Genomic DNA, 27,009 nt, shown 5'->3' with positions numbered 1-27,009 from the left:
TTTTCATAGCTTAATGTAAACAACAATTGATATTAATGAACATCATGCTACTTCAAATGTTGGGTTTGGTTTTGCCTTTTTTTTGTTTGTTTGTTTTTTTAAAGAATCAGGAATAGGAACCTCCAGAAAGCCAAAGATTTCTGCATAATGAATGATGAGAATCTCAGAGAGAACAGTTCTTAATTTTCTACCCCCAAGTTATAGTTGCAGGTCTTGTGCCATTCTAATCTGTCTTCAAACTGACTCTATTGACAGCTTTTGTCAGGGCCACATTGTCCAGAGCTCTTAGGGAGCACCTTGCCCCACCTGGCTAAGCCCTTAGCTGTGTTCCTCGCTTACACATCGTTATGGGGTCCTCTTGTCTTCCTCAGACCTGCTAATACTAGATCAGATATCTTCTCATCTTTACAGCAGTGACCCTTTCTGTTTACCTGGGAGCTTTGGGATAGAACAGTATGTGCTTGAATAACTGACCTTTAGCCCTTTACATTAGTATTCTACATCTCAGACTCCTCTAGCCACCTCTGTGACTGAACCGCTCAGGTAAAGTATCAAGGGCAGTGATGTTTGCTTAATAACAAAAAGAAATACTAACAAATGGTCTTGGGCTTGAACTTTAAATATTTGTGCATTCCTGCTATATTATGGAACTATCAGAGTATAAAAAGGTGGGATTTTTGTTTTTTTGGCACATTAGTATACTTACATGCAAACATAAAGGTGTTCATTATGCCCCATTTTGCGTCAGTATTAAATGTATACCAATTTGAATTCTGTGTGGAAATTTGGTTCAGAGTATTTCCATACTTGCCATATTAATTTCACTCTGCATTCGCTGCTTCCTTATAATGTCTATATAATGAAGGTCCTGTGTGACCTTTTGAGGTGTTGCAGTTTTGTAAAAGATTGAAGTGACCAGGACACTTCTCCCTTTCTACTGGGAGATTATACTCAAGTCAGGAAAATTGAACTCAGAAGAACATAGTTCCCAGCAAACCATTTTATTATACATCTTCCTCCAATCTTCTTTTAAAATTTTTGAATCATCCTTTGAGGGAGAAAATAACATCAGAAGAGTTGTTTGCAAACCACAGACAAGCTGATTTTCTCTTGGGAACTGCGCCCAATACCACCTGCCTGCCTTCCACCTCATGTCAGCTAGAGCGTGACTGCAAGTGTTTCCAGTGACACCTTGTGTGTCTGCTCCCCAGGCACTTCCCATTGACTCCTGTTCTTAAATGTGTCAGTGGTTTAATGCTGTTTTTGCTGTTAGTCTTAGAAGTTTAATAAGAGAGAAGCAATAAATGTGGTTCAGCAGAATGGTTGAACAAAAGCATGAATTTCTCATTTGCACACTACACCTTGTTGTAATTAGTGGTGAACTGGAATACAAATAGGTACCAGGTCTCTGTTTCAGTAAAATCCAAAGTGATTGAAGCTAAACTGTACGTGTGATTTCTTACTGGGACAGTCATTCAAAATATCTTCTGTTTTTCTTTTTCTTTTTTTTTAATTTTAAATTGTTCAGTATTAAGATATGGAGGCTTTCCTGCTATAATTTTAAAATGCAGGTGTCTGCCACTGGTCTATTTTTTATCCAGGACTTTTTCCGTGATTGAATTAGAAATGCTGAGATTTTTGAGAGAACTTACTCCTCCTCTTTCACTTTAGAAAATGTTTTCTAATCCTCCGCCTAGCGGCGCCGGCACACCGGGTTCTAGTCCCGGTCGGGGCGCCGGATTCTGTCCCGGTTGCCCCTCTTCCAGGCCAGCCCTCTGCTGTGGCCAGGGAGTGCAGTGGAGGATGGCCCAGGTGCTTGGGCCCTGCACCCCATGGGAGACCAGGAAAAGCACCTGGCTCCTGGCTCCTGCCATCGGATCAGCGCGGTGCGCCGGCTGCAGCGGCGGCCATTGGAGGGTGAACCAACGGCAAAGGAAGACCTTTCTCTCTGTCTCTCTCTCTCACTGTCCACTCTGCCTGTCAAAAAAAAAAAAAAAAACAAAAAAAACACTTTCCCTGGAAATAAATTCATAATGCATTCATGGCTCCCTTTTTTAAGCATCTCACACACGCACACACACACATACACACAAACTGAAAGAATTGCATTCATCTCTCTCTCTCTCTCTTTTTTTTTAAAAAGATTTATTTATTTGTCTGAAAATCAGGGTTATAGTGCCGCCTGCAGTGCTGGCATCCCATATGGGCCCAAGTCCATCTTCCTCTGCCTTCCCAGGCCATAGCAGAGAGCAGGATCAGAATTGGAGCAGCCAGGACTCAAACCGGCACCCATATGGGATGCCGGTACTGCAGGCGGCAGCTTTACCCACTACACCACAGCACTGACCCCTCATTCATCTCTTTTGTTGGAGGCCTCTGCTGTTTCTGGAGCCAGTGTGTGACTATTTACTTATATTCCCAAATCTGCTTCTTTAAAAGTAAACACAATTGTCTGTCTTAAACTGAGTTCTTAACTTGTTCCCAGTTTGACCCCGGGTGTAGACACGAAGAGACCCGGATGGTCAGTGGGAGGTTTGTCCTTCACTGATACCTTTCGGAAAAGGAAAACATCTTTGTCACATGTGCCTACTTTCAGTAGTTGGTATTGTAGGAGAAAATTGTCGCTACTGGTTTCAAAATGTCAATGAAACACTTTTTTATCTTCAAAACGAATATTTACATTTGTCTGCATCCTCTGAATGAAAATGCTACTCTGTGTCTAATTTCCCTGCACGCAATAGACTTTTTCCAAACAACCTTCTCTGCTTTATAATTCCAGCTTTTAACCCTGTAAGTAGATTTCAGGCTTTTATGCCTGAATTTCAGCGTCTGGGGAGCCAGTTTGCTTTATTAGTAGTTGTGGTTTGGCATGTACTTTGTGGGAACACTAGCCATGTGGAGTCACTCTGTGCTTGATCCACTGGATTACAAGTCTAAGCCACCCAGACTAGCTTTGCAGCAGCCTTTGCCTCCCAGCTTTCGTACTGGACATCATCCGAAACATGTTTCTGTTCCAGACCACACTGGTTAAGCTTGGATTCTACTAAATTAAAAAACATGTGTCCAAATCCATAGCCTATTCAGAGCACATTAATATCATGCCAAGAAGTAACGTGCCTGCCTTCCTCTCTCCTCTTGGCCTCTGGGCTCACCTAACGGCAGTACTTTGCTGTGTAGCTTGGCTTGGGACGTGCCGCTGGACTGCTGGTCCAGCGCAGCTTTCCAGAGCTAGTTCCTCGATTCGTCTCACTGTCCGCTGCGTTCTTCCCCGCGAGACTCTGACTGAAGCTGTAGGTGCTAAGAACTGTTTTTACGTCATCTAGAGATGAACTCTGTGGAAGCATTTGGACAGGCTTTGACTTTCTTGCAAAAACACATTAGTCAGGTATGTCCTAGAAGGCACAGCAATCTAAGTAGAGATGGTGTCGCTCCCCCTCTTCGCGGAGGAACGACACAGGACCCTGCGCTGTTCTTTTGTCTGCTCGGCCCTTCCCGGGTTTGCTGCTGGTTCTTCCCAGGTTGGCTACCGACCCTTCCACCTCCGTGGAAGGGTGGTTCCCCCTGCCACTTTCCCCACTTCCGCGGGGGAGCGGCACACCGCCGGCCGGCTCTCTCGGGGGCTGCACAGGTGTTCCTTCAGATAGATGTTCCTGGTGCATGTTGTCTCTCTCCTCCTTTATAGTCCTCTTCCACCAATCCCAACTCTGCTACCCACACGCCGAGTACGCTGCTCTCCTCCAATCAGGAGCAGGATCAGCTCCTGCAGGTTATTGGTCGAACTGGAGGCAGCTGCGTAGACGCTGTTTACTCCTCTCCCAGCGCCATATTGTGGGAGAGCAGATGCATAGAATAAGTCTTAATTCCAGTAACTTAGTCTAGTCCGAGTTGCTCCCCACAAGATGGTACAGTGTTTTTCTTTAAAGTGTGTTTATTTCTAAACATTTTTTTATCTGCCACATAAAGAGATCAGGAAATCAGCAGGAAAATATGTGAGCATGGAACACTTGTATAAACAGCCACTTTGTTTTGAGCAGATTAAAGAATGCGCTGATGAACCAGTGGGGAAAGGCTACCTGGTCTCCTGCTTGGTGGATCACCGTGGCAACATTACTGAGTATCAGTGTCACCAATACATCACCAAGATGACAGCCATCATCTTCAGTGATTACCGGTTAATCTGTGGCTTCATGGACGACTGCAAAAATGACATCAACATTCTGAAATGCGGCAGCATTCGGCTTGGAGAAAAGGTACCCACTGCATTGACTTCACCAGTAGTAAGATCTTAGAGGTTTGATGAATGGAAAGCTAGGGATAGCTTGCAGAGGGAACATTGAGGACCAGAGGTGGCCTTAAAGTTGAAATGAAAGAAACTTGCTCAGGCATTCTAACCTTCAAAGCTAGTTGGCCTGGGTATACCTTTCATGTGTTCGTAGCAGAATGTTTCCAAACAGTATGAGGTAGCATCTGCCAAGATAGTGGGGTCATCACAACAGTAGCGCAGTCACCAGTAAGGAGAAGCTCTTCTGTCTTTATTTATCTCTCTTCTGCCTTTATTTTGGGTTTTGGATGTCATATCCAGTTCCAGCCCTCACCTCGTTCAAATCTCCCCAGTGTTTCAGATACACAGAGAGGTTGTCAAAAAGTTTGTGAAAAATGTCTATTATAAAAAAACTACATATGGGAACCAGCGTTGTGATATAGTAGGTGGAGCCGCTGCCTGCAGTGCCAGCATCCTATATGGGCGCCTGCCTCTCCACTTCCTATCCAGCTCCCTGCTGATGTGCCTGTGAAGGCAGCGGAAGATGGCTCACACGTTTGGGCCCTGCCATCAACGTGGGAGACCTGGAAGAAGCTCCTGGTCCCTGACTTTCACCAGGCCCAGTACTGGTCATTGCAGCCATCTGAGGAATGGACCAACAGATCTTTCTCTGTGTCTCTTCATTTATCTCAGTAACTTTTTCAAAATTAATAAATAAATCTTTAAAAAAATACAAGAAAAACTACCTATGAATTTCAAACCCTTTTTCCACCAAAATAAACTTATCTTTTAACTCTGTTTTTCAACAGACTTTTTTACTTATTTATTTTTTTAAAATTTATTATTTTTTTTATTTGAAAGAGTTATAGAGAGAGGCAGAGAGGCCGGCGCCGCGGCTCACTGGGCTAATCCTCCGCCTAGCGGCGCCGGCACACTGGGTTCTAGTCCCGGTTGGGGCGCCGCATTCTGTCCCGGTTGCCCCTCTTCCAGGCCAGCTCTCTGCTGTGGCCAGGGAGTGCAGTGGAGGATGGCCCAGGTGCTTGGGCCCTGCACCCCATGGGAGACCAGGAAAAGCACCTGGCTCCTGGCTCCTGCCATCGGATCAGCGCGGTGCGCCGGCCGCAGCGCGCCAGCCGCGGCGGCCATTGGAGGGTGAACCAACGGCAAAGGAAGACCTTTCTCTCTGTCTCTCTCTCTCACTGTCCACTCTGCCTGTCAAAAAAAAAAAAAAAAAAAAAAAAGAGAGGCAGAGAGAGAAAGAGGTCTTCCATCAGCTGGTTCACTCCCTAGATGGCTGCAATGGCTGGAGCTGCGCCTATCTGAAGCCAGGAGCCAGGAGCTTCTTCCAGGTCTCCCACGTGGGTGCAGGGGCCCAAGGACTTGGGCCATCTTCTATTGCCTTCCTAGGCCTTAAGCAGAGAGCTGGATCAGAAAAGGAGTAGCTGGGACTAGAACCAGCACCATATGGGATGCCAGGGCTTTAACCAGCTGCTCCACAGCGCCAGCCCCTCCACAGACTTTTTTATGTACCCTCTTTGCAGGAATCAGTAATAACACTTTTTCATTTATGTGGTTGGTGGTCTACAGTGTGGAATAGGCCATTATGTTTCTCCACAGGTCTTTTGTAGTGATTCTTGCCTGTTGACCACCAAGGTAGCAGCTGATCAGCTTCCCCCAGCTCTAAATTTCAGTACCAAACCAGCTTCTAACTGCTGGTATGAGTTCTCTAATCTTGCTGTATATATACGTCACTGTTTGCATAAAAACAGTGGTTAGCACACACAGGACTCTTAATGGCACTCGTATGGGATGCAGGCATCACAGGCAGTGGCTTACCCACTGTGCCACAATGCTGGCCCCAAAAGGAGTCTCTTGTATATTGTAAACAATACATGGTAGTTTCTCTCTAAATTTCTCCTGCCGTCTGTTTGTTTCTCCTTTGGTGTAAATGCAAAGGCTTTCCTTCTGCTGGTCACTCCCCAGATGGCTACACCGGCTGGGAATGGACCAAAGCCAGAAACCAGGAGCTTAATCCAGGTGTCTCCCAAGGTTGGCAGGGGCCCATGCACTCAGGCCAGCTTCCGATGCTTTCCAAGCACATTAACAGGGAGCTGGATCAGAAATGGAGCAGCTAGGACATGAACTGGCGCTCACATGTGATGCTGGCATTACAGGCGGCAACTTAACTCACTGCACCACAATGCCAGCCCCTAAAGTATATCTTAAGAGTTCTAGAAGATTGGGGCTCCTGAATGAAAAATATTTAAGGGAAATTCCTTATATTTTAGGTGAATAAATACTTCTAGTTTCTATGGGGGTGATGTATAATTGTTTTAGGAAAACTCTCCAAAGCAGTATATAAATGGTGACAATTTTTGTGAATCACATTAAAATAAACTTAAAACGTTAGAGAGTATTAATAATGTCACAGACTTAGTGTTGGGGTGGTCATGGATAGTATAGAGTAGAAAAAGAAGAAAGAAGGTCTCTAACTTCTTTTCTCAAGGGATTTTCCAGTTTTTTTCTTTTTTAACTGGCTAAAAGCACTATTATTTGAGAAATGCCTAGCTCTTAGAAGTAAATCAAGATAAATTTGTGATTTTATTTCAGTATTGAATGAGCTATGATCAGAGTGTTGAACCAATATCATCTTTTAAGAATTTCCTTTCTTTCTTTTTTTTTCTTTTTCTTATTTATTTATTTATTTATTTATTTATTTATTTTTGACAGGCAGAGTGGACAGTGAGAGAGAGAGAGAGAGAAAGGTCTTCCTTTTTTGCCGTTGGTTCACCCTCCAATGGCCGCCATAGCCGGCGCACTGCAGCCGGCGCATCGTGCTGATCTGAAGCCAGGAGCCAGGTGCTTTTTCCTGGTCTCCCACGTGGGTGCAGGGCCCAAGGACTTGGGCCATCCTCCACTGCACTCCCGGGCCACAGCAGAGAGCTGGCCTGGAAGAGGGGCAACCGGGACAGAATCCAGCGCCCCGACCGGAGGATTAGCCTATTGAGCCATGGCGCCGGCCGCTTTTTTTTTTTTTTTTTTCAAAGACTTGTTTTATTTATTTGAAAAACAGAGTTACAGAAAGAGGTAGAGACAGAGAGAGAGATCGTCCATCTGCTGGTTCACTTCCCAGTCAGCCGCACCAGCCAAAACTGCACCGATCTGGAACCAGGAGCCGGAAGCTTCTTCCGGGTCTCCCACGTGGGTGCAGGGGCCCAAGGACTTGGGCCATCTTCTACTGTTTTCCCAGGCCATAGCAGAGAGCTGGATTGGAAGAGGAGCAGCTGGGACTAGAACCAGCACCCATATGAGATGCTGGCGCTTTAGGCCAAGACTAACCCACTGCACCACAGTGCCAGCCTCTTAAGAATTTTCTGACATTGAAATTTCAGGTTCCTGGTTCTAGCACTACGTGAGCTATACTTATAATTCCAAGGACCTCTATTTTTGTTTATATATCATATGTATATTGTAACCAGTTGTTATTAAGGGCATTTTCTTTTAACTTCTATAATGTGATTGATTTCTTAATACAACATCAATAAACTAGCTATGTATTGCTTGGGTTTTTTGTTTGCTTTACTTTTTTTGCTAACTAAATGATGTTTATTTAAAACCTATATGGTATAAGTTTTAAAATATTCACGTTCCTTGTATTTTATAGGATGCACATTCACAAGGTGAAGTGGTGTCGTGTTTGGAGAAGGGCCTGGTGAAGGAAGCAGAGGAGAAAGAACCCAAGATTCAAGTGTCTGAACTATGCAAGAAGGCAATTCTTCGAGTGGCTGAGCTGTCCTCTGATGACTTTCATTTGGATCGGCATTTATATTTTGCTTGCCGAGATGATCGAGAGCGTTTTTGTGAAAATGTGAGTCAGTTCAGAAGCTGTTCTTTTTTTCTTCTTAAATATAGTAAATTCTGTACTCCAGAATAAAACAGACCATCACAAGCCCTTCATGAAAGGAAGGTGGAATTGGTTCCAGCCTATACAGTAGTGTTGGCTGCTCATCCTTGATGATCTAACATCTAGTTAGCAGCTGGATGCTGACTGTCCCAGCACATGTTTCTGCTGCTTTGTCTCTCTTCTTAATTTCTTTTTTTTTCTTTCTTTTTTTTTTTTTTTTAAGATTTATTTATTTATTTGAAAGGCAGAGTTATAGAGGGAGAGGGAGAGAGAGATCTTCCATCTGCTGGTTCATTCCCCAAATGGCCACAGTGGCCAGAGCTGAGCCAATCCAAAGCCAGAAACCAGGAGCTTCTTCCAGGTCTCCATGTGGGTGCAGGGGCCCAAGCACTTGGCCATCTTCCACTGCTTTTCCAGGTTCATTTGCAGGGAGCTGGATCGGAAGTGAAGCAGCCAGGACTTGAACTTGAATTAATCTGCTGAGCCACAGTGCTGGCCCCTGTCTTCTCAATTCCTGTTCTTATAAGTTTGCTTGGCTGGCACTGCGGCTCACCAGGCTAATCCTCCGCCTGCGGCGCCAGCACCTCGGGTTCTAGTCCCAGTTGGGGCGCCAGGTTCTGTCCCAGTTGCTTCTCTTCCAGTCCAGCTCTCTGCTGTGGCCCGGGAAGGCAGTAGAGGATGGCCCAAGTGCTTGGGCCCTGCACCTGCATGGGAGACAGGAGGAAACACTTGGCTCCTGGCTTCAGATCGGCACAGCACGCCGACCGTAGCAGCCATTTGGGGGATGAACCAACAGAAGGAAGACCTTTTTCTCTGTCTCTCTCACTGTCTAACTGCCTGTCAAAAAAACCAAAAACAACAACAAGAAAAAGTCTGCTTCATGTATGAGCATCTTATTTTATGGTAAGAACTCTGCTCATACCTACTCAGTGACTTCAGCTTTGATGCAGTGCATATTTATATGTTTTTGGCTAAGGTATAGAAAACAAAAGGTGTCTAACTTTTAAAACCAAATCTTTGATTACTACCTGCTGCTCCTGTAGAACAACTTTCTAACACTGTAAGTAGAATAGTATCCACCTTTACAACAGAGGACCCAGGGTGACTTGTGAGTACTGCTACCCTGCCTGCTGCTTTGAATTAACAGAGCCACTAGTAAGAGTTTTATTGGCTCTGTCATAAACTAAGAAAGGAGACTCAATCTAACATTGTTTTGGTTTCCTAATTAACATTATATCTGGGAACAAATGACAGTAGCCAAACATCATGAAAATTTTTTTTCATCTTTATTACAGTCACTGTTTTCTTTCAAAGGCTACTCAGTTTTATAAATGGCTAAGTCATTTACCCTCAAATACTATTTAATAAGAATTTCTGTATGAGATTGTGGATAATACACAGTGTAACTATGTAAGTAATGGTAATAATGATAAGTATGTTCCATCCTCCAGACACAAGCTGGTGAAGGCAGAGTGTATAAGTGCCTCTTTAACCATAAATTTGAAGAATCCATGAGTGAAAAGGTCAGTATTACTTTGAAACAAATGAATATTTCGTTAATTTTGTTAAAAGCTTTCTCAAATCCTCTTAATACTTTTTCTTTTTTTTTTTTTAATAAATGATTCATTTTTTATTTGAAAGGCATAGCTACAGAGGGAGAGACAGAGATCTTCAGTCTGTTGGTTCACTCCCCAAATGGCCACAATACCCAGAGCTGGGCTGTGCTGAACCCAGGAACCTGGAGTTCCATCCAGTTCTCCTACATGTGTGACAGGGGCCCAAGCATTTGGGCCATCTTCTGCTTTCCCAGGTGCATCTACAGGGAACTGGATTAGAAGCAGAACATCTAAGACTTGAACTGGTGTTCGTGTAGGATGCTGTTATCAAAGGTGGCAGCTTAACCCTCTGCACCACAGCACTGGCCCCATTATTGTGATCTCATACCAAAGTTCACATGACTAAGAACGCTTACCCTAAGTTAGATACTTGGGTTTACGTAAAGAAGCAAAGCACGTTTGGCTGAAACTGAAAAAAAGCAGCTCTCATTTTGATATCTGGACAGTAAAAAGTTAGAGATTGATTTGTCTGGTAAATTAGAGGTTTTTGTATCAGAACCACACGGAGGCCAGCCCTACATTCACAGGCAGTTCAGGCTAACCAAACCAGGGAGTCTGGGTCATCCACTACTTAATTCCCAGCAGCTCTCTCATTAAGCATTTGCTTTACTGTTTGTTCTCTGTCCCTATGAGCGCAAGAATCTTTTATGGCTTCTGAAAGTAATTAATTTTATTATATCATTTACTTTCTTGTGCAACTTAAGGCATGTTTCTCATTTCAGTTTCCTATATCATTTGCTATTGAACAGTTATACTGTGAAAGTATAGAATGGAACGTCTGGGTATTATTTCAGTGGCCACTTTGATCCTGGTAAAATTTATATCACAGATATTGTTGAATAGCAAAACAATACTTTGTGTCAATGTGCTATGCTGGAGTCTACCAAATATTGATGTGTTTGGGATAACTGCTATCGTAGCAACAACCGGCAATTCACCATAGAATTCCAGAGCTGCTTGACTGTTGCCACAGTAGTTAAGCATGATCGTGCTGTGTCAACCACACCCAAGGAGAGGCGTTTTGGTAATGACTACAACTGATGCACAGCTGACTGTCCTGAAGGTACCTGGGGACTGTCTAAGGGCACTTACAGCTCTCTGCCTGTTCTCCTTCTTCAGTGTCGCGAAGCTCTAACAACTCGGCAGAAGCTGATTGCTCAGGATTACAAAGTCAGTTATTCATTGGCGAAATCCTGTAAGAGCGACCTGAAGAAATACCGGTGCAATGTGGAAAACCTGCCTCGGTCCCGGGAAGCCAGGCTCTCCTACCTTCTGATGTGCCTGGAGTCAGCCGTGCACAGAGGTGGCAGTCCATTTCTTTATCTGGGTTCATGCTCTAAAGCTTCTGGTTCCTGTAATGTTGGTTTTTTCCGATATTTGCTCTTTAGAGTATCTTTGATTATTCTTTTAAAGCTTCATTTGTTGGTTTGAAAAGCAGATTTATAAAGGTAGAAAGATAGAGAGGGATCTTCCATCCACTGGTTCACTTGCCAAATGCCTGCAACAGCCAGAGTCACGCCAGTCAGAAGCCAGGAGCTTCTTCTGGGTCTCCCACGTGGGTGTAGGGGCCCAAGGACTTGGACCATCCTCTACTGCTTTCCCAGGCCACATCAGAGAGCTGGGTCGGAAGTGGAGCAGCTGGGACTAGAACCAGCATCCATATGGGATACCGGCATTGTGGGCAGTGGCTTTACCAACTAAGCTATAGTGCTGGCTCCATGAGTATCTCTGATTTTTTTAAAAAGCAAACTGCATCATTTTTAGGAGTGTCAGGGTAGCATGATTTAGCACATAAGCTTTGGATCAGAGAGACTCAGCTTCAAATTATGAGTTCAAATCTAAACTCAGTGGCTGGGTGACCGTTTTTTATTTTTTTGATCTCAGGTCTTCCCAGTGTGGCATTTAGGATTCAAAGAAGTGGGGGGAACTAAAGTGAGTATCTGAGGTGTAGTTTCTGCCACACTCTCTAACTGTATAGGCCAGTAGAGATTGTTGTTTGGCTTTGTTTTTACCATGATAGTTAATTTACTGGTGAGACTTCCATTGGCAAAGCTTTGCACTGTGTCAGCCTAGGAGTCTGAAGTCTGCATAGTACAAAACAGCGGCAGGATGAGTCTGAGTCTGGAGCCTGGGCTCACTTTACCCTGCTGAAGCTTTTGCTGAGTTCAAGCTTTTCGGTCTAGCTATTAGCATAGCTGCTGTTATTACCTTCCAGGTGGGAACACATACCTTTAATACATGGTGACTGCTGCCCTTCATACTCACCCTCCGTCCTGCTGTGACTTTCACCCTAACCTAGGGCGACAAGTGAGCAGTGAGTGCCAGGGGGAGATGCTGGATTACCGGCGCATGCTGATGGAGGACTTTTCTCTGAGCCCTGAGATCATCCTAAGCTGTCGGGGGGAGATTGAACACCACTGTTCCGGCTTACATCGCAAAGGACGAACCCTGCATTGTCTCATGAAAGTAGTTAGAGGCGAAAAGGGCAACCTTGGAATGAACTGCCAGCAGGCGGTAAGGAAAATTTTTCTATTGGCATTTTGAAAGTCATGTCTTACCAGCTAAGTGGCCTCTTCCTGACATTGTCCAAAATTGGTTTATCTGGATCATTTATGACATCACAGTGAGCATCAGCTACTAAGGACCAGACATGGAATGTCATTTCCTCAGGCATATCTTAGTGAAAATGTGACATTTGCTGCAGAGCAGGAGGTTGAGCTTATAATAGAAAGGGTTATGAAAGAGAGCACATCAGTTTTGAAACCATACCATCTTTTCATGTTAGACTAGGTCATCTATGAATTGTAAGATCCTTCTTCCTTCACCGTAACTTTGCAGTCAATTCTATAAAGATAGCATACTTTTTTTTTTTTTTTTTTTTTTTTGACAGGCAGAGTGGACAGAGAGAGAGAGACAGAGAGAAAGGTCTTCCTTTTTTGTCGTTGGTTCACCCTCCAGTGGCTGCCGCGGCTGGTGCATTGCGCTGATCCAAAGGCAGGAGCCAGGTCTCCCATGGGGTGCAGGGCCCAAGCACTTGGGCCATTCTCCACTGCACTCCCGGGCCATAACAGAGAGCTGGCCTGGAAGAGGGGCAACCGGGACTAGAACCCGGTGTGCCGGCACCGCAAGGCGGAGGATTAGCCTATTGAGCCACGGCGCCGGCCAAGATAGCATACTTTGTTAGAGAAAATAGTTTTTCTTGATCCAAACTTCGTGAATAGTTAAATAGCTCCAGAACAGTTAGCTGATAGAAAGTTAACCGACTATCATAAATACAACATGTCTGTTACTGCTGTCCATGTTTTTTACTTTTTACTAGACAATTTTTTTTGGGGGGGGGGGCAGGTAGAGTATAGACAGTGAGAGAGAGAGACAGAGAAAGGTCTTCCTTCCGTTGATTCACCCCCCAAATGCCCGCCACTGCCAGCGCTGCGCCGATCTGAAGCCAGGAGCCAGGTGCTTCCTCCTGGTCTCCCATGCGCGTGCAGGGCCCAAGCACTTGGGCCATCCTCCACTGCCTTCCCGGGCCACAGCAGAGAGCTGGACTGGAAGAGGAGCAACTGGAACTAGAACCAGCACCCATATGGGATGCCGGCGCTGCAGGCAGAGAATTAACCAAGTGAGCCATGGCGCTGGCCCCTTACTAGACAATTTAAACGCCAGATGACATAGAAATGCCCTGTACTGTGAACTTTATTTTAGGAAGCACAACAGATCATTTAACTTTAGCTTTATGTCCTAAAGTAAAAAGTTGAGCTTCCCCTCAGAAAAACTTTTGAAAACCAGAATTAGTCTTTTATAGTTGTCATTTTTTAAAGATTTTATTTTATCTTTAAAGATTTTATTTATTTATTTATTTGAAAGGCAGAGTCACAGAGAGGCAGAGAGAGAAAAGTCTTCTATATGCTGGTTCACTCCTCAAATGGCCACAGTGGATGGAGCTGGGCCGATCTGAAGCCAGGAGCCAGGAGCTTGTTCAGGTCTCCCACATGGGTGCAGGGCTCCAAGGACTTGGACCATCTTCTGTTGCTTTCCCAGGCCATAGCAGAGTGCTGGATCAGAAGTGGGACAGCCAGGACTGGAACCAGTGCCCATATGGAATGCTGGCACCGCAGGCGGTGCCTTTACCCACTATGCCACAGCACCAGCCCCAAGATTTATTTTATTTTTAGTAGAAAGGCAAGAGTTGGCCGGCGCCGCAGTTCAATAGGCTAATCCTCTGCCTGTGGCGCCGGCACACCGGGTTCTATTCCTGGTTGGGGCACCGGATTCTGTCCCGGTTGCTCCTCTTCCAGTCCAGCTCTCTGCTGTGGCCCGGGAAGGCAGTGGAGGATGGCCCAAGTGCTTGGGCCCTGCACCCGCATGGGAGACCAGGAGAAGCACCTGGTTCCTGGCTTTGGATCAGCAGCCATTGGAGGGTGAACCAACGGCAAAAGGAAGACTTTCTCTCTGTCTCTCTCTGTCACTGTCCACTCTGCCAAGAAAGCAAGCAAGCAAGAGAGAGAGAGAGAGAGAGAGAGAAAGAGAGAAAGAGAGAAAGAAAGGGGAAGGGAGAGGGAGAGGGAAGGGAGAGGGAGGGAGGGAGAGAGAGAGAGAGAGAGAGAGAGTGGGGGGAGAGGGGGAGGAGGGGGGGAAGGAGGAAGCGGGGGAGGGAGGAAGGAAGGCAGAGTTAATGGAGAAAAAGAAAGAAGCTAGACACCTTCAAATGGCCACAACAGCCAGGGCTGGGCCAGGCCTCAGGAGCCAGGAGCCTCATCCCAGTTTCCATGTGGTTGCAGGGGCTCAAGCACTTCAGCCATCTTCTGTTGCTTTCCCAGGCTCATTAGCAGGGAGCCAAATTGGAAGTAGAGCATCTGAGACACAAACCAGTGCCCATATGGGATGTCAGTGTTGCACTCAGCAACTTAACCCATTACACCACAACGCCAGTCACTATAGTTGACATTTTTATTGAAAACTGAATGTTCTGGAGCCGGCATTGTAGCGTAGTAGATTGGACTGCCACCTGCGACACCAGCACCCAATACAGGCACCAATCACATGCTCCACTTGCAATCCAGTTCTGTGCTCTTGGTCCTGGGAAAGCAGTGGAAGATGGCCCAAGTGCTTGGACTCCTAACTTCAGCCCGGCATAGCCTCGGCTGTTGTAGCCATCTGGGAAGTGAACCAGAGGATGGAGAATCAATCTCTCTTTCTTCCTCCCTCCCCTCCCCTCCCTTCTCCCCCTCTCCTCTCCCTGTAACTCTGCCTTTCAAATAAATAAAAAATCTCTTTAAAAAAAAAAGTTTGTTGAACTTCATTTTCCTGCTAATCATGTGAAATCAGAATTTTATATTCTAAAACAGGATTTTACAATCTGAAACACTAAATTTCCATAGAATTTTGCTGTGGAATAAAATTTCCTGTTAGTTTCTGACTCATCCTGACCCACCCAGAGTAGAGAGCAGCTCTGATGTGTGCACACGGACACACACACACATACGTGTCCCACACAGAGGTGGGAAGAACAGACCCTCGCTCCCCCTTCCCTGGAGCACCCAGCTTCTGGAAGACAGGCTGCAGGACTCTGCTGTGGTTTGAGCTTGTCCAGACGGGGCTCCTCTTGTTGATGACTGTTCCGGGGAACCTGCACATCAGCGTCTGCCCCGACGCCCAGATTAAATGAATCTGAGACAGCCTGTGTGGTGTTGACATTTCATCGATAATTCATCATGCAGAGGTTGGGAGCAGTCAGGGGTCAGGAACAATCCTTATCTTTCTGCTGAGACTACATGTAAAGTATACAGAAAGAAAATAAGCTGGATTGACTTATTTCAAGGCATCAAGTTCACTTTAGGGCTTTTTGGAATTTAGCTTATTAAAAGAACAAGTGACTCAACAGCTAAGTACCTTTGAAGTCAACCTTTGTACCCCAAAAAGAAAGTGCTTCCCAAACCCAGAGGGTAGGGGCCGGCGCTGTGGCACAGCAGGTGAAAGCCGCCTGCAGTGCTGGCATCCCACGTGGGCAGCAGTTTGAGTCCCGGCTGTTCTAGTTCTGATCTAGCTCCCTGCTAATGTGCCTGGGAGAGCAGCAGGAAATGGCCCAATGGGTAAACATGTGGGTACAGAGGCCCAAGTATTTGGCTTCAGATTGGCCCAGCTCCAGTTGTTGTGGCCATTTATGGAGTGATCCGGCAGATGGAAGATCTCTCTCTGTCTCTGTCTCCTTTCAAATAAATAAACAAATCTTTAAAAACAGAAACAAAAACCTAGAGAGTAATCTCAAATAGTAAAATGTATGGTTTTGCCCACAGTAATGTTAGGCAAGCAGGGAAAAAAAATTTAATTTTTTTTAAAAAGGTTTCTTTATTTGAAAAGCAGAGTTATATAGAGAGAAAGACAAAGAGAGGGAGAGACAGAGAGATCTTCCATCTGCTGGTTCATTTCCCAAGTGGCCACAATGGCCTGACCTGGACCAATCCAGAGACAGGAGCTTCTTCCGGGACTCCCACATGGGTGCAGGGGCTCACCCACTTGGGCCACCTTCCACTGCTTTCCCAGGAGCATTAGCAGGGAGCTGGATCAGAAGTGGAGCAGCGTGGACATGACCCAGCTGCATGTACATAGGGGATGCCGGCACCGTAGGCAGAGGCTTTAGCCCACTACACCACAGCTCTGGCCTTGAAAGTTTTCTTCCTTAATACAGCAGTTTTCAGTATCTGTCCGTGGTTGTCCATTCATTTTCCCAATTCTCTGCTTCGTGATCTCTGAACAAGTAGTGAACCATAAAGCATAAGAAAAATGACCCTCTTAATGAGCACATACTCCTCCAGATTTATCACGATCACGAATTATTAAGTTCTCTTCAGCTATGGCTGAACAAATCTGGGCCCACGCTCTCCCCGCCAGACATGGCTGCTTACAAGGCTCTGGAATAATCACATCTCTGCAGTGTTTCTCTGATTTTCCCAGGTGTGTTGGGCTGGAACAGATGTTTACTCATAAAGCAATTCACTTTTTTTAGTATTTATTTCTCCTGCTCTTGTCAGTGAATTGATGGCAACAGAGTCCCTTGAGTCATTAGCCTCTTATGCTCGATAGGGCATTCATTTTTATTTCTGTTTTGTTTTAATTTTATTTATTTGAGAGGCAGACAGAGAGGACTCCATCTTCTGGTTCACTGCCCAAACACCTATAGTTGCGAGGGCTGAGCCAGCTGAAGTCAGGAACCAGAAATTCGTTCCATGTCTCCTGTGTGAGTGCCAGGAACCCAACTATTTGAGCCATCACCTGTTGCCTCCCGGGGTGCACAGTAGCAGGAAGCTGGAATCGGAAGCAGAACCAAGACTCAAACACAGGCATCCTAATGTGGGATGCAGGCCTCTCAAGCAGTGTCTTGACCACTAGGCCACATGCCCAACACCACTCCCTCCTACCCCCATTTTCTCCTTTTAGTAACTGCAATCAGTACATTCACCGTGAATCTCAAAGTATGCCTGTTATGAAGGTTTGACTCTTGTGGTTCTTGCAAAGACTTACAGATGCCCATGTTGCTCCTAACTTTCTGTAGAAAATATGTAAATATTTTGGTTTTCTGTCAGCAAATGTCATAAAATTGTTAATAACTTGACCATCTTCTAACTCTCTACAGCATTTTGTAGCTTCTCCAAATTGCCACCAAGAATTACTGCAAATAACTTCCATCCTAGAATGTTAGAAATGTTTTGTATTTCTCTTACCTTGATAATTGGCCTTCTTTTAGGACAACAGAAGTCAATTGTTTGTTCTTCCCCTTTGATCTGCATTCTGATAAATCTGTGCAAGCACCAAGCCTTCCTCTTCTCCCCTGTGGGATCACAGGTCAGATGTGTGCAGGTCACAGGAGACGCCCGTAGAGGATAACTGCAGATGCAGAAGAGGCTCCACAATCTTTAACTTGGAAAAAACGATGGTAGTTTTCCAGATAGGCTTTCTGGGATTGAAAATTCCCCCCCCAAAACACCATCTGCTCCCCATCTGTAGAAATAATCATCTTTTATGTCTGTAAAATGCTTTGCAGTTTACCTGGTCTTTCCTCGCATATTATTATTTCTCATCTTCTGCAGTTGAGGAAACTCAAACTGTGAGCTTTATCAGCTCATCCGTGTTCTCAAAGCTAATGTCTGACAAAGCCAGAAATCTCGATAACACTTGGATCTTCTGGTCCCAGATGTAGAGCTTTTTACTCTGTATCCCAGCTGCCTCCTCAAAGATGGAAAACCAAACGCGAGTCACCTGTTCTCATGTCCCTTTGCTTTATAACATGACATAGGAGGGACCAACCAACAGTAAATGATAAGGGCCATGTTCTCATTTCCAACTGAAGAAAGACAGGTATTTTTGTGTCTACTTAGAATGAACAAGCTTTGGTTTATGTGTTGGTTATGTCAAAATAGATGAGGAAAAAAATGGTAAATTATAAGCTTTATGTTCTTGGTTCTAATAATTAATATTTCTGCAAGTTAAAATAAATACCATCTGTTTTTAATAAGGTAAAGGACATTTGTTTTTTGTTTTTCTTAAGATTTATTTATTTATTATTATTTTCTTTTTTTGACAGGCAGAGTTAGACAGTGAGAGAAAGAGACAGAAAGATCTTCCTTCTGTTGGCTCACCCCCCAAAATGGCTGCTACGGCCGGCACACTGCACCGATCCGAAGCCAGGAGCTGGGTGCTTCCTCCTGGTCTCCCATGCAGGTGCAGGTCCCAAGCACTTAGGCCATCCTCCACTGCCCTCCCAGGCCAAGCCAGAGAGCTAGACTGGAAGAGTAGCAACCGGGACAGAACCTGGCGCCCCAACCGGGACTAGAACCCGGGGTGTGGGCACCGCAGGCGGAGGATTAGCCAAGTAAGCCGTGGTGCCGGCCTATTTATTTATTTTAAATGCAAAATGACAGAGACCTTCCATCTGCTGGTTCACTCCCCAAATGCATGCAACAGCAAGGGCTAGGACAGGCTGAATCCAGGAGCCAAGAACTCCATTTAAGTCTCCTGCATAGATGACAGAAACTCAAAATACAAAAGCCATCATTTGCTGTTTCCCAGTTGCTTTATGGCGCAGTTAGGCTTGCAACCAAGCACTCTGACACAGGATGCAGTAATCTCAGGACCCAGGACAATTTGTTTTTATTATTTTTTAACATCTACACAGATTGTTTACTTAAGGCCTTATATTTGTCCTCGTACATATAACATATCAGAGCACAAAAACCCATGCCGTCTGGCTCTTAAAATACAAGACACGGGCCGGTGCTGTGGCGTAGTGGATAAAGCCGCTGCCTGCAGTGCTGGCATCCCATAAGGGTGCCAGTTCAGGACCGGCTGCTCCACTTCTGATCCAGCTCTCTGCTATGGCCTTGGAAAATAGTAGATGGCCCAAGTTCTTGGGCCTCTGCACCCGCATGGGAGATCTGGAGGAAGCTCCTGGCTCCTGGCTTCAGATTGGTGCAGCTCTGTCCATTTCGGCCATCTGGGGAGTGAATCAGCGGATGGAAGACCTCTCTTCATCTCTCTCTGCCTCTGTCTCTCTGTAGCTATTACTTTAAAATAAATAAATAAATCTTTAAAAAAAATACAAGACACCTAAGAACAGTAGTCTGTGTTCATTGATTGGGGTCATCTAAAAGTCTTTATAAGCATTCTAGGTGTGAATTCAAAATTTCCATGGGTCTGTCTTAAGGACTTTTTTTTCTTCAGTATTTCTATTCCCTTATTTTCCTTGTACTTAAAAAAAATTGTCATTATGCCATGTAATGTCCAATTTTCATCACTTGGCTCATGCTGTTCCTTGAATAGTTATGTGACGTTGGTTTTTAACACCAGTGTCATTGAATCAAATTTCACATTTTATGTCCTTTGGACCAAATTAGATCTCTGGAATTGTCTTAGTTCTTCTCCACTCACTCCTGACTTCACCCTGAGTCTCAGATTTGCAATCTGATTAACAAGTAGGCAGATAATTGCACAGTTGTGATTATAAAAACCTCTTGTTTTACAGATGTCCCGGCAAGGTTCAGGACAGGTAGATAAGCAGTCCCCCACAGTGATTTAACCTGAAAACATTGCAACAAGGCAGATAAGCTGCCTTGGGAAGTATCTGGTGAGAGCTCTTCAGTTTGCCTGGTGACATCTGCAGCACCTTGTCAGAGCACACTGATAGCTTAGGCTGAGCAGCTGATTTTTTTTTTATTTATTTATTTTTGATAGGCAGAGTGGACAGTGAGAGAGAGAGAGACAGAGACAGACAGAGAGAAAGGTCTTCCTTTGCCATTGTTCACCCTCCAATGGCCGCCGTGGCCGGCGCACCACGCTGATCAGAAGGCGGGAGCCAGGTGCTTCTCCTGGTCTCCCATGGGGTGCAGGACCCAAGCACTTGGGCCATCCTCCACTGCCTTCCCAGGCCATAGCAGAGGGCTGGCCTGGAAGAGGAGCCACCGGGACAAAATCCGGCGCCCCGACCGGGACTAGAACCCCGTGTGCCGGCGCCGCAAGGCGGAGGATTAGCCTAGTGAGCCATGGCGCCGGCTCAGCAGCTGATTGTGTGAAGAGAGGACACTGTTCTTCCCTGGGGCTTCAGTGACTTCCTTCCTTTCTTCTCATTTTACTTTTTTTTTTTTTAACACAGCTTCAAACACTGATTCAGGAGACTGACCCTGGTGCTGATTACCGCATTGATCGAGCTTTGAATGAAGCCTGTGAATCCGTGATACAGACAGCCTGCAAACATATAAGATCTGGAGACCCAATGTAGGTTTTCTCATTTCTGGCATTAATTCATATTGTGTTTCATTGACAGCAGAGAACATTCCCTCCAATGACTTTTGGGTGCTTTACATCTTCCCTGAAATTTTGTTGAACCAGAAACACACATACCAACTTTTGTCAAAACTAGTATTGGAGTTAGAACTTTAAGTCTGTGACGAAGAGACACCTAAACCCAGCAGTGTGATGATGCTTGTTGACAGTGATTGAGCATGTATGGACCTGTGCTATAGGTTAAGTCACTAAATAATTTCATTTAGTAGTCAAGTAAACATGAGAAAAACACTCAGGATAAAATAATACATAGGTTGGTGCCCTGTACTTTTCATCTGGTTTGTATATTGACTCATTGTTTGCACTAGCTGCTTAGTAATCATTAGAAAATGGTCAATTATAACTGAAATAGGAAACAAAATCTGATACTTGTTGTAGATGGTCATGAATACTGGACTTTCATCCAAGAACTAGGAAGGCTGAATAAGTGCTATAAGAAACTATTCTATTCCCATGCATTACTTTTATTTCATATGGTATGAAAACAGCTCTTAAAATCAAGTTGCAAATAAGGACAGGTTTCCCATTCTGCAAAAATCTTTTTAGCCTGCAGCTGGCTGTATCCAAAGGCAAAAATAGCATGTAGTCCGTGTTTATTATTGTGCTGTACAGAAATTCCTGCTGCCCATGCTGGGCTGGAGAACTGAAAAACCATGACCATTTTCCTTAATTTTTTTAAAAAGATTTTATTTTTTTTAATTTGAAAGGTAAAATGACAAACAAAAAGAGAGACAGAAATCTATACTTCACTCCCCAAATGGACCCAGTGATCAGGGATGGGCCAGACCGAAGCCAGGAGCTCAGAACTCTATCCAGTTCTCCCACGTGGGTGGTAGAGGCTGAAATACTTGGGCCATCATCTGCTGCCTTGCTAGGTGCATTATCAAGGAGCTAGATTGGAAATGGAGCGGCAGGGCTTCCAACCCACTCTGTTATGGGTTGCTGGCATCATAGGCAGCAGCTTAACCCGTGGTGCCACAACACCAGCTCCTGTCCTTAATGTTTTTTGTGTGGTTGGAGAAGATAGACAACTCTTAAGACTAATTAAGATTTTTTTTATCAATATAAAGATAGCAATAGCAACCAAAAGAGGGGAGAGCAGAGGGAAGAAGGACAGATTACAGTAGATGGAAGATATTTTCATCGAAATACAATGTGTGAACTTTTTCTGGGTCCTGATTTAATTGAATATGTAAAAAGACAGATAATGGGAAATTTTTGACAAATAACAAAATATTATGTGATGTTAGGGATTTTTTTAAAATTTCTTGATAGTGTACCAATGGTGTTATATTCTCATATTTTAGAGGAACATTCTGAAGTGTATGGTGTGTGGAATTTGCATCAGAGTATCAGCAAGGGAACACACCCACACACGCACACAACTTGGCCATAGGTTGATAAAGCTATAGAGAAGAAAGGTGACTATCATATGACTCTCTGCTAATGTGTGTGTTGGAAATTTTCCTTATCAGCAGTTAAAAATAAAGTGACTGCACACAGATCTTGTGCATGCTGAGTCCTAAGTGCTAAGTGGCTCTGAAGTTGATGACAGTGTCGCTGTCAGGTTCAGTTAACTTGAGTGATCACAGGAAAATAAATCCAGAATACTTAGCTCTTGCAATTCCACTCTTTTTGCGGCTAGGATCCTCTCTTGCCTGATGGAGCATTTGTACACAGAGAAGATGGTGGAAGACTGTGAACACCGTCTCCTAGAGCTGCAGTATTTCATCTCCCGAGATTGGAAGTGAGTATTTTAAAGAAAGAGCAAGTATATTGCCTCAGCATGTTCCCCTGTTTTGTCACTGTTACCTGTATATTTTAAAATAATCAGCAGCGAATTACTTTCGTTAAGTTCTAAGGTAGCTAACATCCTTTATCCACCCCACCCCCCACAAGACACCTATTCTGGTTTTTTTTTTTTTAATATTTTATTTTATTTATTTGACAGGCAGTTACAGATAGAGAGAGAAAGAGAGAAAGGTCTTCTCTCTGCTGGTTCACTCCCAAGTGGCCACAATGGGCAGAGCTGTGCGGATCTGAAGCCAGGAGCCAGGTGCTTTTTCCTGGTCTCCCACGTGGGTGCAGGGCCCAAGGACTTGGGCCATCCTCCACTGCCCTCCCGGGCCACAGCAGGGAGCTGGAGTGGAAGAGAAGCAACCGGGACTAGAACCGGCGCCCAATATGGGATGCCGGCGCTGCAGGTGGAGGATTAACCTAGTGCACCACGGCGCCGGCCCTGAAACCTATTCTTCATTGCGCTCAACTCAGTCTCTAAAAGCAGAGTCAGCCCACTACCAGTCTTTGCACTACCTTAGAAGTCAGGGTTAAAATGTTCTGATACCACAAAGATCTCTCAACAATTCTGACACGGGGTGGGGGGTGCAAAAGCATCTGCAGATATGACTAAGAAGATAATAGTGCATTTGTATCTTTATTGATTTGTACAGAGTATGGGAATTGGCTTTTGTTATAAGCTTCTTATCAGTAAGTGTCAGTTTGATTCTCTAATTCCCTTTTCATCCTGTTAGCAAAAAAGCGGGGCTGGGGTGGGAGGGGGGGAATGCAGCATGAAATCAGTGCAAGGTCATTTTTACTGTTTCCAGTTCTTTGGCCTCAGCCCCTCCTCACCTCCAGGGCAGCCGGTTACCTCTGACTGCTGCTCCTACTCCCTGAGGTCAGCCCTCTGTTGTCTGAGCCATAGGACTGTGGTCTGTAACTTTCTCTGGTGATGCACATGTTTTTTTTCTTTTTTTTTTCTTTTTTTTTTTCTTTTTTTTGACAGGCAGAGTGGACAGTGAGAGAGACAGAGAGAAAGGTCTTCCTTTGCCATTGGTTCACCCTCCAATGGCCGCCGCGGCCGGCGCGCTGCGGCCGGAGCACCGCGCTGATCCGATGGCAGGAGCCAGGAGCCAGGTGCTTTTCCTGGTCTTCCATGGGGTGCAGGGCCCAAGCACCTGGGCCATCCTCCACTGCACTCCCTGGCCACAGCAGAGAGCTGGACTGGAAGAGGGGCAACCGGGACAGAATCCGGCGCCCCAACCGGGACTAGAACCTGGTGTGCTGGCGCCGCTAGGCGGAGGATTAGCCTAGTGAGCCGCGGCGCCAGCTGCACATGTTTTACCCACATGTGGAAAGAGCTCACTTGAGGCCGGCGCCGCGGCTCACTAGGCTAATCCTCCGCCCTGCGGCGCTAGCACACCGGGTTCTAGTCCCAGTCGGGGCGCTGGATTCTGTCCCGGTTGCCCCTCTTCCAGGCCAGCTCTCCGCTTTGTCCAGGGAGTGCAGTGGAGGATGGCCCAAGTGCTTGGGCCCTGCACCCGCATGGGAGACCAGGAGAAGCACCTGGCTCCTGCCATCGGCAGCGCGGTGCGCTGGCCGCAGCGCGGAGGCCATTGGAAGGTGAACCAACGGCAAAGGAAGACCTTTCTCTCTCTCTCTCACTGTCCTCTGCCTGTCAAAAAAAAAAGAGTTCACTTGAAAATTAATGATTTTGTTGTTTCTGGGATTTCAGCTTAGCTTGAAAAGGACTAAAGAAAGCCCGGCAGCATTTTCCCTGTGCTTGTTCGGGCCATCGGAGTTTACTGAGTGTACCACATTGATCAAAATCATGTTTTTCTTCTTCTCTTTAATACCTTCCCTCCTCAACAAAAAAGTGCTTTGTAGTGTTGAAAACCACTCGGTGACCAGGAGCCCCTCCTCCCAGTAAATAACCCTCCCTTGAAGTTGACAATACATTGTGGACAGAATTAAACATCCACGGGTCTCATTTCAGGGAGAAGCAGGCTCATTGCCTAACCCACTGCCCCTAGATTGTAAGTTAAATGTCAGGTTCTGTAAAGTAGTGAGCATATTCTGGTGAACTACAGATCAACTGGGAAGAATGCTTTTATGAGGAAGTCGGGTCAGAGGCTGTTTATCTTACCATTTTCTAATCTCACTGAATTTCAAGTAAGGTTGAACCTCATTTGTTCTTAGAAAAAGTACTTCATAAAAAGTTGTGAGTTTCCTGATGGTGGCTATACCCCTGGTTTTTTATGTTCAGCAGGGCATGTGTGTGCTGAGTCTGTGACAGTGTTAGTACCTCACATAGCCAAGGTAGCATCTTTGAGGTAAAACTTTTGAAGTCTTCTCTCTGGGCTTCTCTGGAGGTGATTATCAGTGAGTACACGAGCAAGTACTGGTGCAAACCCGGAGCATCTATAAGAAGGGGAAGTACAGTAAACAGTGTTACCCCTGGACTCTCACCTTACAGGCTGGACCCTGTCCTCTACCGCAAGTGCCAAGGAGATGCTTCACGTCTTTGCCACACTCACGGCTGGAATGAAACCAGTGAGCTCATGCCTCCGGGAGCTGTGTTCTCCTGTTTGTATAGACATGCCTACCGCACCGAGGAGCAGGGAAGGAGGGTATGTGGTCCATATTGGCTTCATTTCTTCTTACCATCACATGTGTTTTTTAATAGTTTGCTGTATCTTCTGATTTCTCTCATCCGAGGAAGACTACTTAGTGTATTCAGTGGGGAGGGGTTGCTGTACTGTCAGAAGCCTCTTCATTCAGTGAGTGTGCCTGCACTTGCTCCACCAGCTTCTGACTTGATGTTTTTAGCAAAGTGATTGGGGGAAGACTTCCAGGTTTTTTTCTTTAAATTACCGAAATCTGAATCACAAATGGGCAATTAAATTCTGCTGCCCTAACTTTATTTAGCTTCAAAGATCCATTAGAAGCTTTTAGCCAGGATACAAATGGTTCTGTACGCTTCTGCTCTTGGCAGTTAGCTCATAATGCGGTATTGATGAGACTTCCCTGACAACTCTGCAGAAGCCTCCATCCACACGCAGTCTCTTTACCTGTCCGCCCCGACTGCTGCCTTTCACAGAATAGTCCAGTGTGCTTGGCCCTGGTGCTGTGCTGACATGCTGGTGCTTTGAGATACTGAATTGTGGCTCCTTCCTGCTTTGTTACATAAACTGGCGATGGTATTACTTTGCATGCACGTGTGTAAAAACCTCTTCTGAGCTTCACGCAGAACCATTTTGTCTGGGACTTACTGCGGCCACTCAGTAGGAAGCAGTATCATGTTTCAGTAGCTGCACACCTGACCCAGTTTTCATAGGGCTGTGTACGAAAGCCTGGGAATTTGTCGTTACTTTTTTCTTTGTATAATGACCCTCTTATTAACCACAGGGCCTCCCAAATTCCAGCATCCTGCTAGGCACTAGAATGAAAATTTTCTCCTCTTAGAATTGATGAAAGGATTGGAATGTGGTGCATAAGCTGTTTTTCTAAATGGAGCAGAATTGCACATAACATAAGATTTACTGTTTTAAAGAATGTCAGTGGTTTTCATTATATTCACACAACGTTGTGTGACTGCAACCTCTGTCTAGTTTCAGAACTTTCCATGACTCCAAAAGGAACCCCTGTGCCCAGTCTCTTTCTTTCCTGTCCTCAGTGTGTGGGCTTCTCATGACAGACACCGGCTATACCTGTCAATGCCAGCTTGCTTGCTTGCTCGCTCGCTCGCTCTCTCTTTTAAAAGATTTTATTTATTTATTTGAGAGATAGAGTTACAGACAGTGAGAGGGAGTCAGAGAGAAAGGTCTTCTTCCACCTGCTGCTTTACTCCCCAGCTCAGCTGGAGCTGAGCTGATCCAAAGCCAGGAGCTTCTTCCGGGTCTCCCACGCAGCTGCAGGAGCCCAAGCACTCGGGCCATCTGTAACTGCTTTTCCCAGGCCATAGGAGAGAGCTGGATCAGAAGAAGGGCAAGCAGGACTTGAACTAGCACCCATATGGGATTCTAGCACAGCAGGCAAAGGCTTAGCCCATTACCCCATAGCGCGAGCCCCCAATGACAGCGTTCTGCTAATTCTGCCTGACTCATCTGGAGGAGTCTGGTCCTGCTCCTGTGGGTGCCTCAGTTCTCCTGAACCAAGTATGTATTCTCTCCAGAACTGGATCTGGCATTCCACTCCACATTCATAGAATAACAAAGTAATTTTGCTAAACAAGCGAAAAACTTTCTTTTTTTCTTTTTCTTTTTTTAAATTTATTTGACAGAGTTATAGACAGTGAGAGAGAAAGAGAGAAAGGTCTTCCTTCCGTTGGTTCACTCCCCAAATGGCTGCTACGGCCGGTGCTGCGCCAATCCGAAGCCAAGAGCCAGGTGCTTCTTCCTGGTCTCCCACGTGTGTGCAGGGGCCCAAGCACTTGGGCCATCCTCCGCTGCCCTCCCGGGCCACAGCAGAGAGCTGGACTGGAAGAGGAGCAACCGGGACTAGAACCCGGCGCCCATGAGATGCCAGCGGCGCAGGCAGAAGATTAACCAAAAGAGCCACGGCACTAGCCCCCCAGAAAACTTTCTAATCTCACTGAATCCAATTCATTTTTTCAG

The 27,009-nt window shown here is 45.4% G+C and overlaps 1 protein-coding gene across 1 annotated transcript in view; it reads left to right on the top strand.

The window, feature by feature from the left end:
- Positions 1–27,009, top strand: part of GLG1 (golgi glycoprotein 1) — a 128,129-nt gene that overhangs the window by 67,115 nt on the left and 34,005 nt on the right. Inside the window, exons 4-11 of the mRNA XM_002711721.6 lie at positions 4,035–4,250; positions 7,926–8,129; positions 9,617–9,688; positions 10,901–11,084; positions 12,081–12,295; positions 20,424–20,545; positions 22,260–22,361; positions 24,870–25,023. Coding sequence (XP_002711767.3) covers positions 4,035–4,250; positions 7,926–8,129; positions 9,617–9,688; positions 10,901–11,084; positions 12,081–12,295; positions 20,424–20,545; positions 22,260–22,361; positions 24,870–25,023 — 1,269 coding nt within the window. The remainder of the gene's footprint in view (positions 1–4,034; positions 4,251–7,925; positions 8,130–9,616; positions 9,689–10,900; positions 11,085–12,080; positions 12,296–20,423; positions 20,546–22,259; positions 22,362–24,869; positions 25,024–27,009) is intronic.

This window comes from Oryctolagus cuniculus, chromosome 18 (genome assembly GCF_051225735.1).
Source record: "Oryctolagus cuniculus isolate XC-2025 breed Fujian yellow rabbit chromosome 18, ASM5122573v1, whole genome shotgun sequence".
Lineage (NCBI taxonomy): Eukaryota > Metazoa > Chordata > Mammalia > Lagomorpha > Leporidae > Oryctolagus > Oryctolagus cuniculus.
Note: the sequence above shows the minus strand (reverse complement) of the source record. Positions and strands in the feature narration are given on the sequence as shown.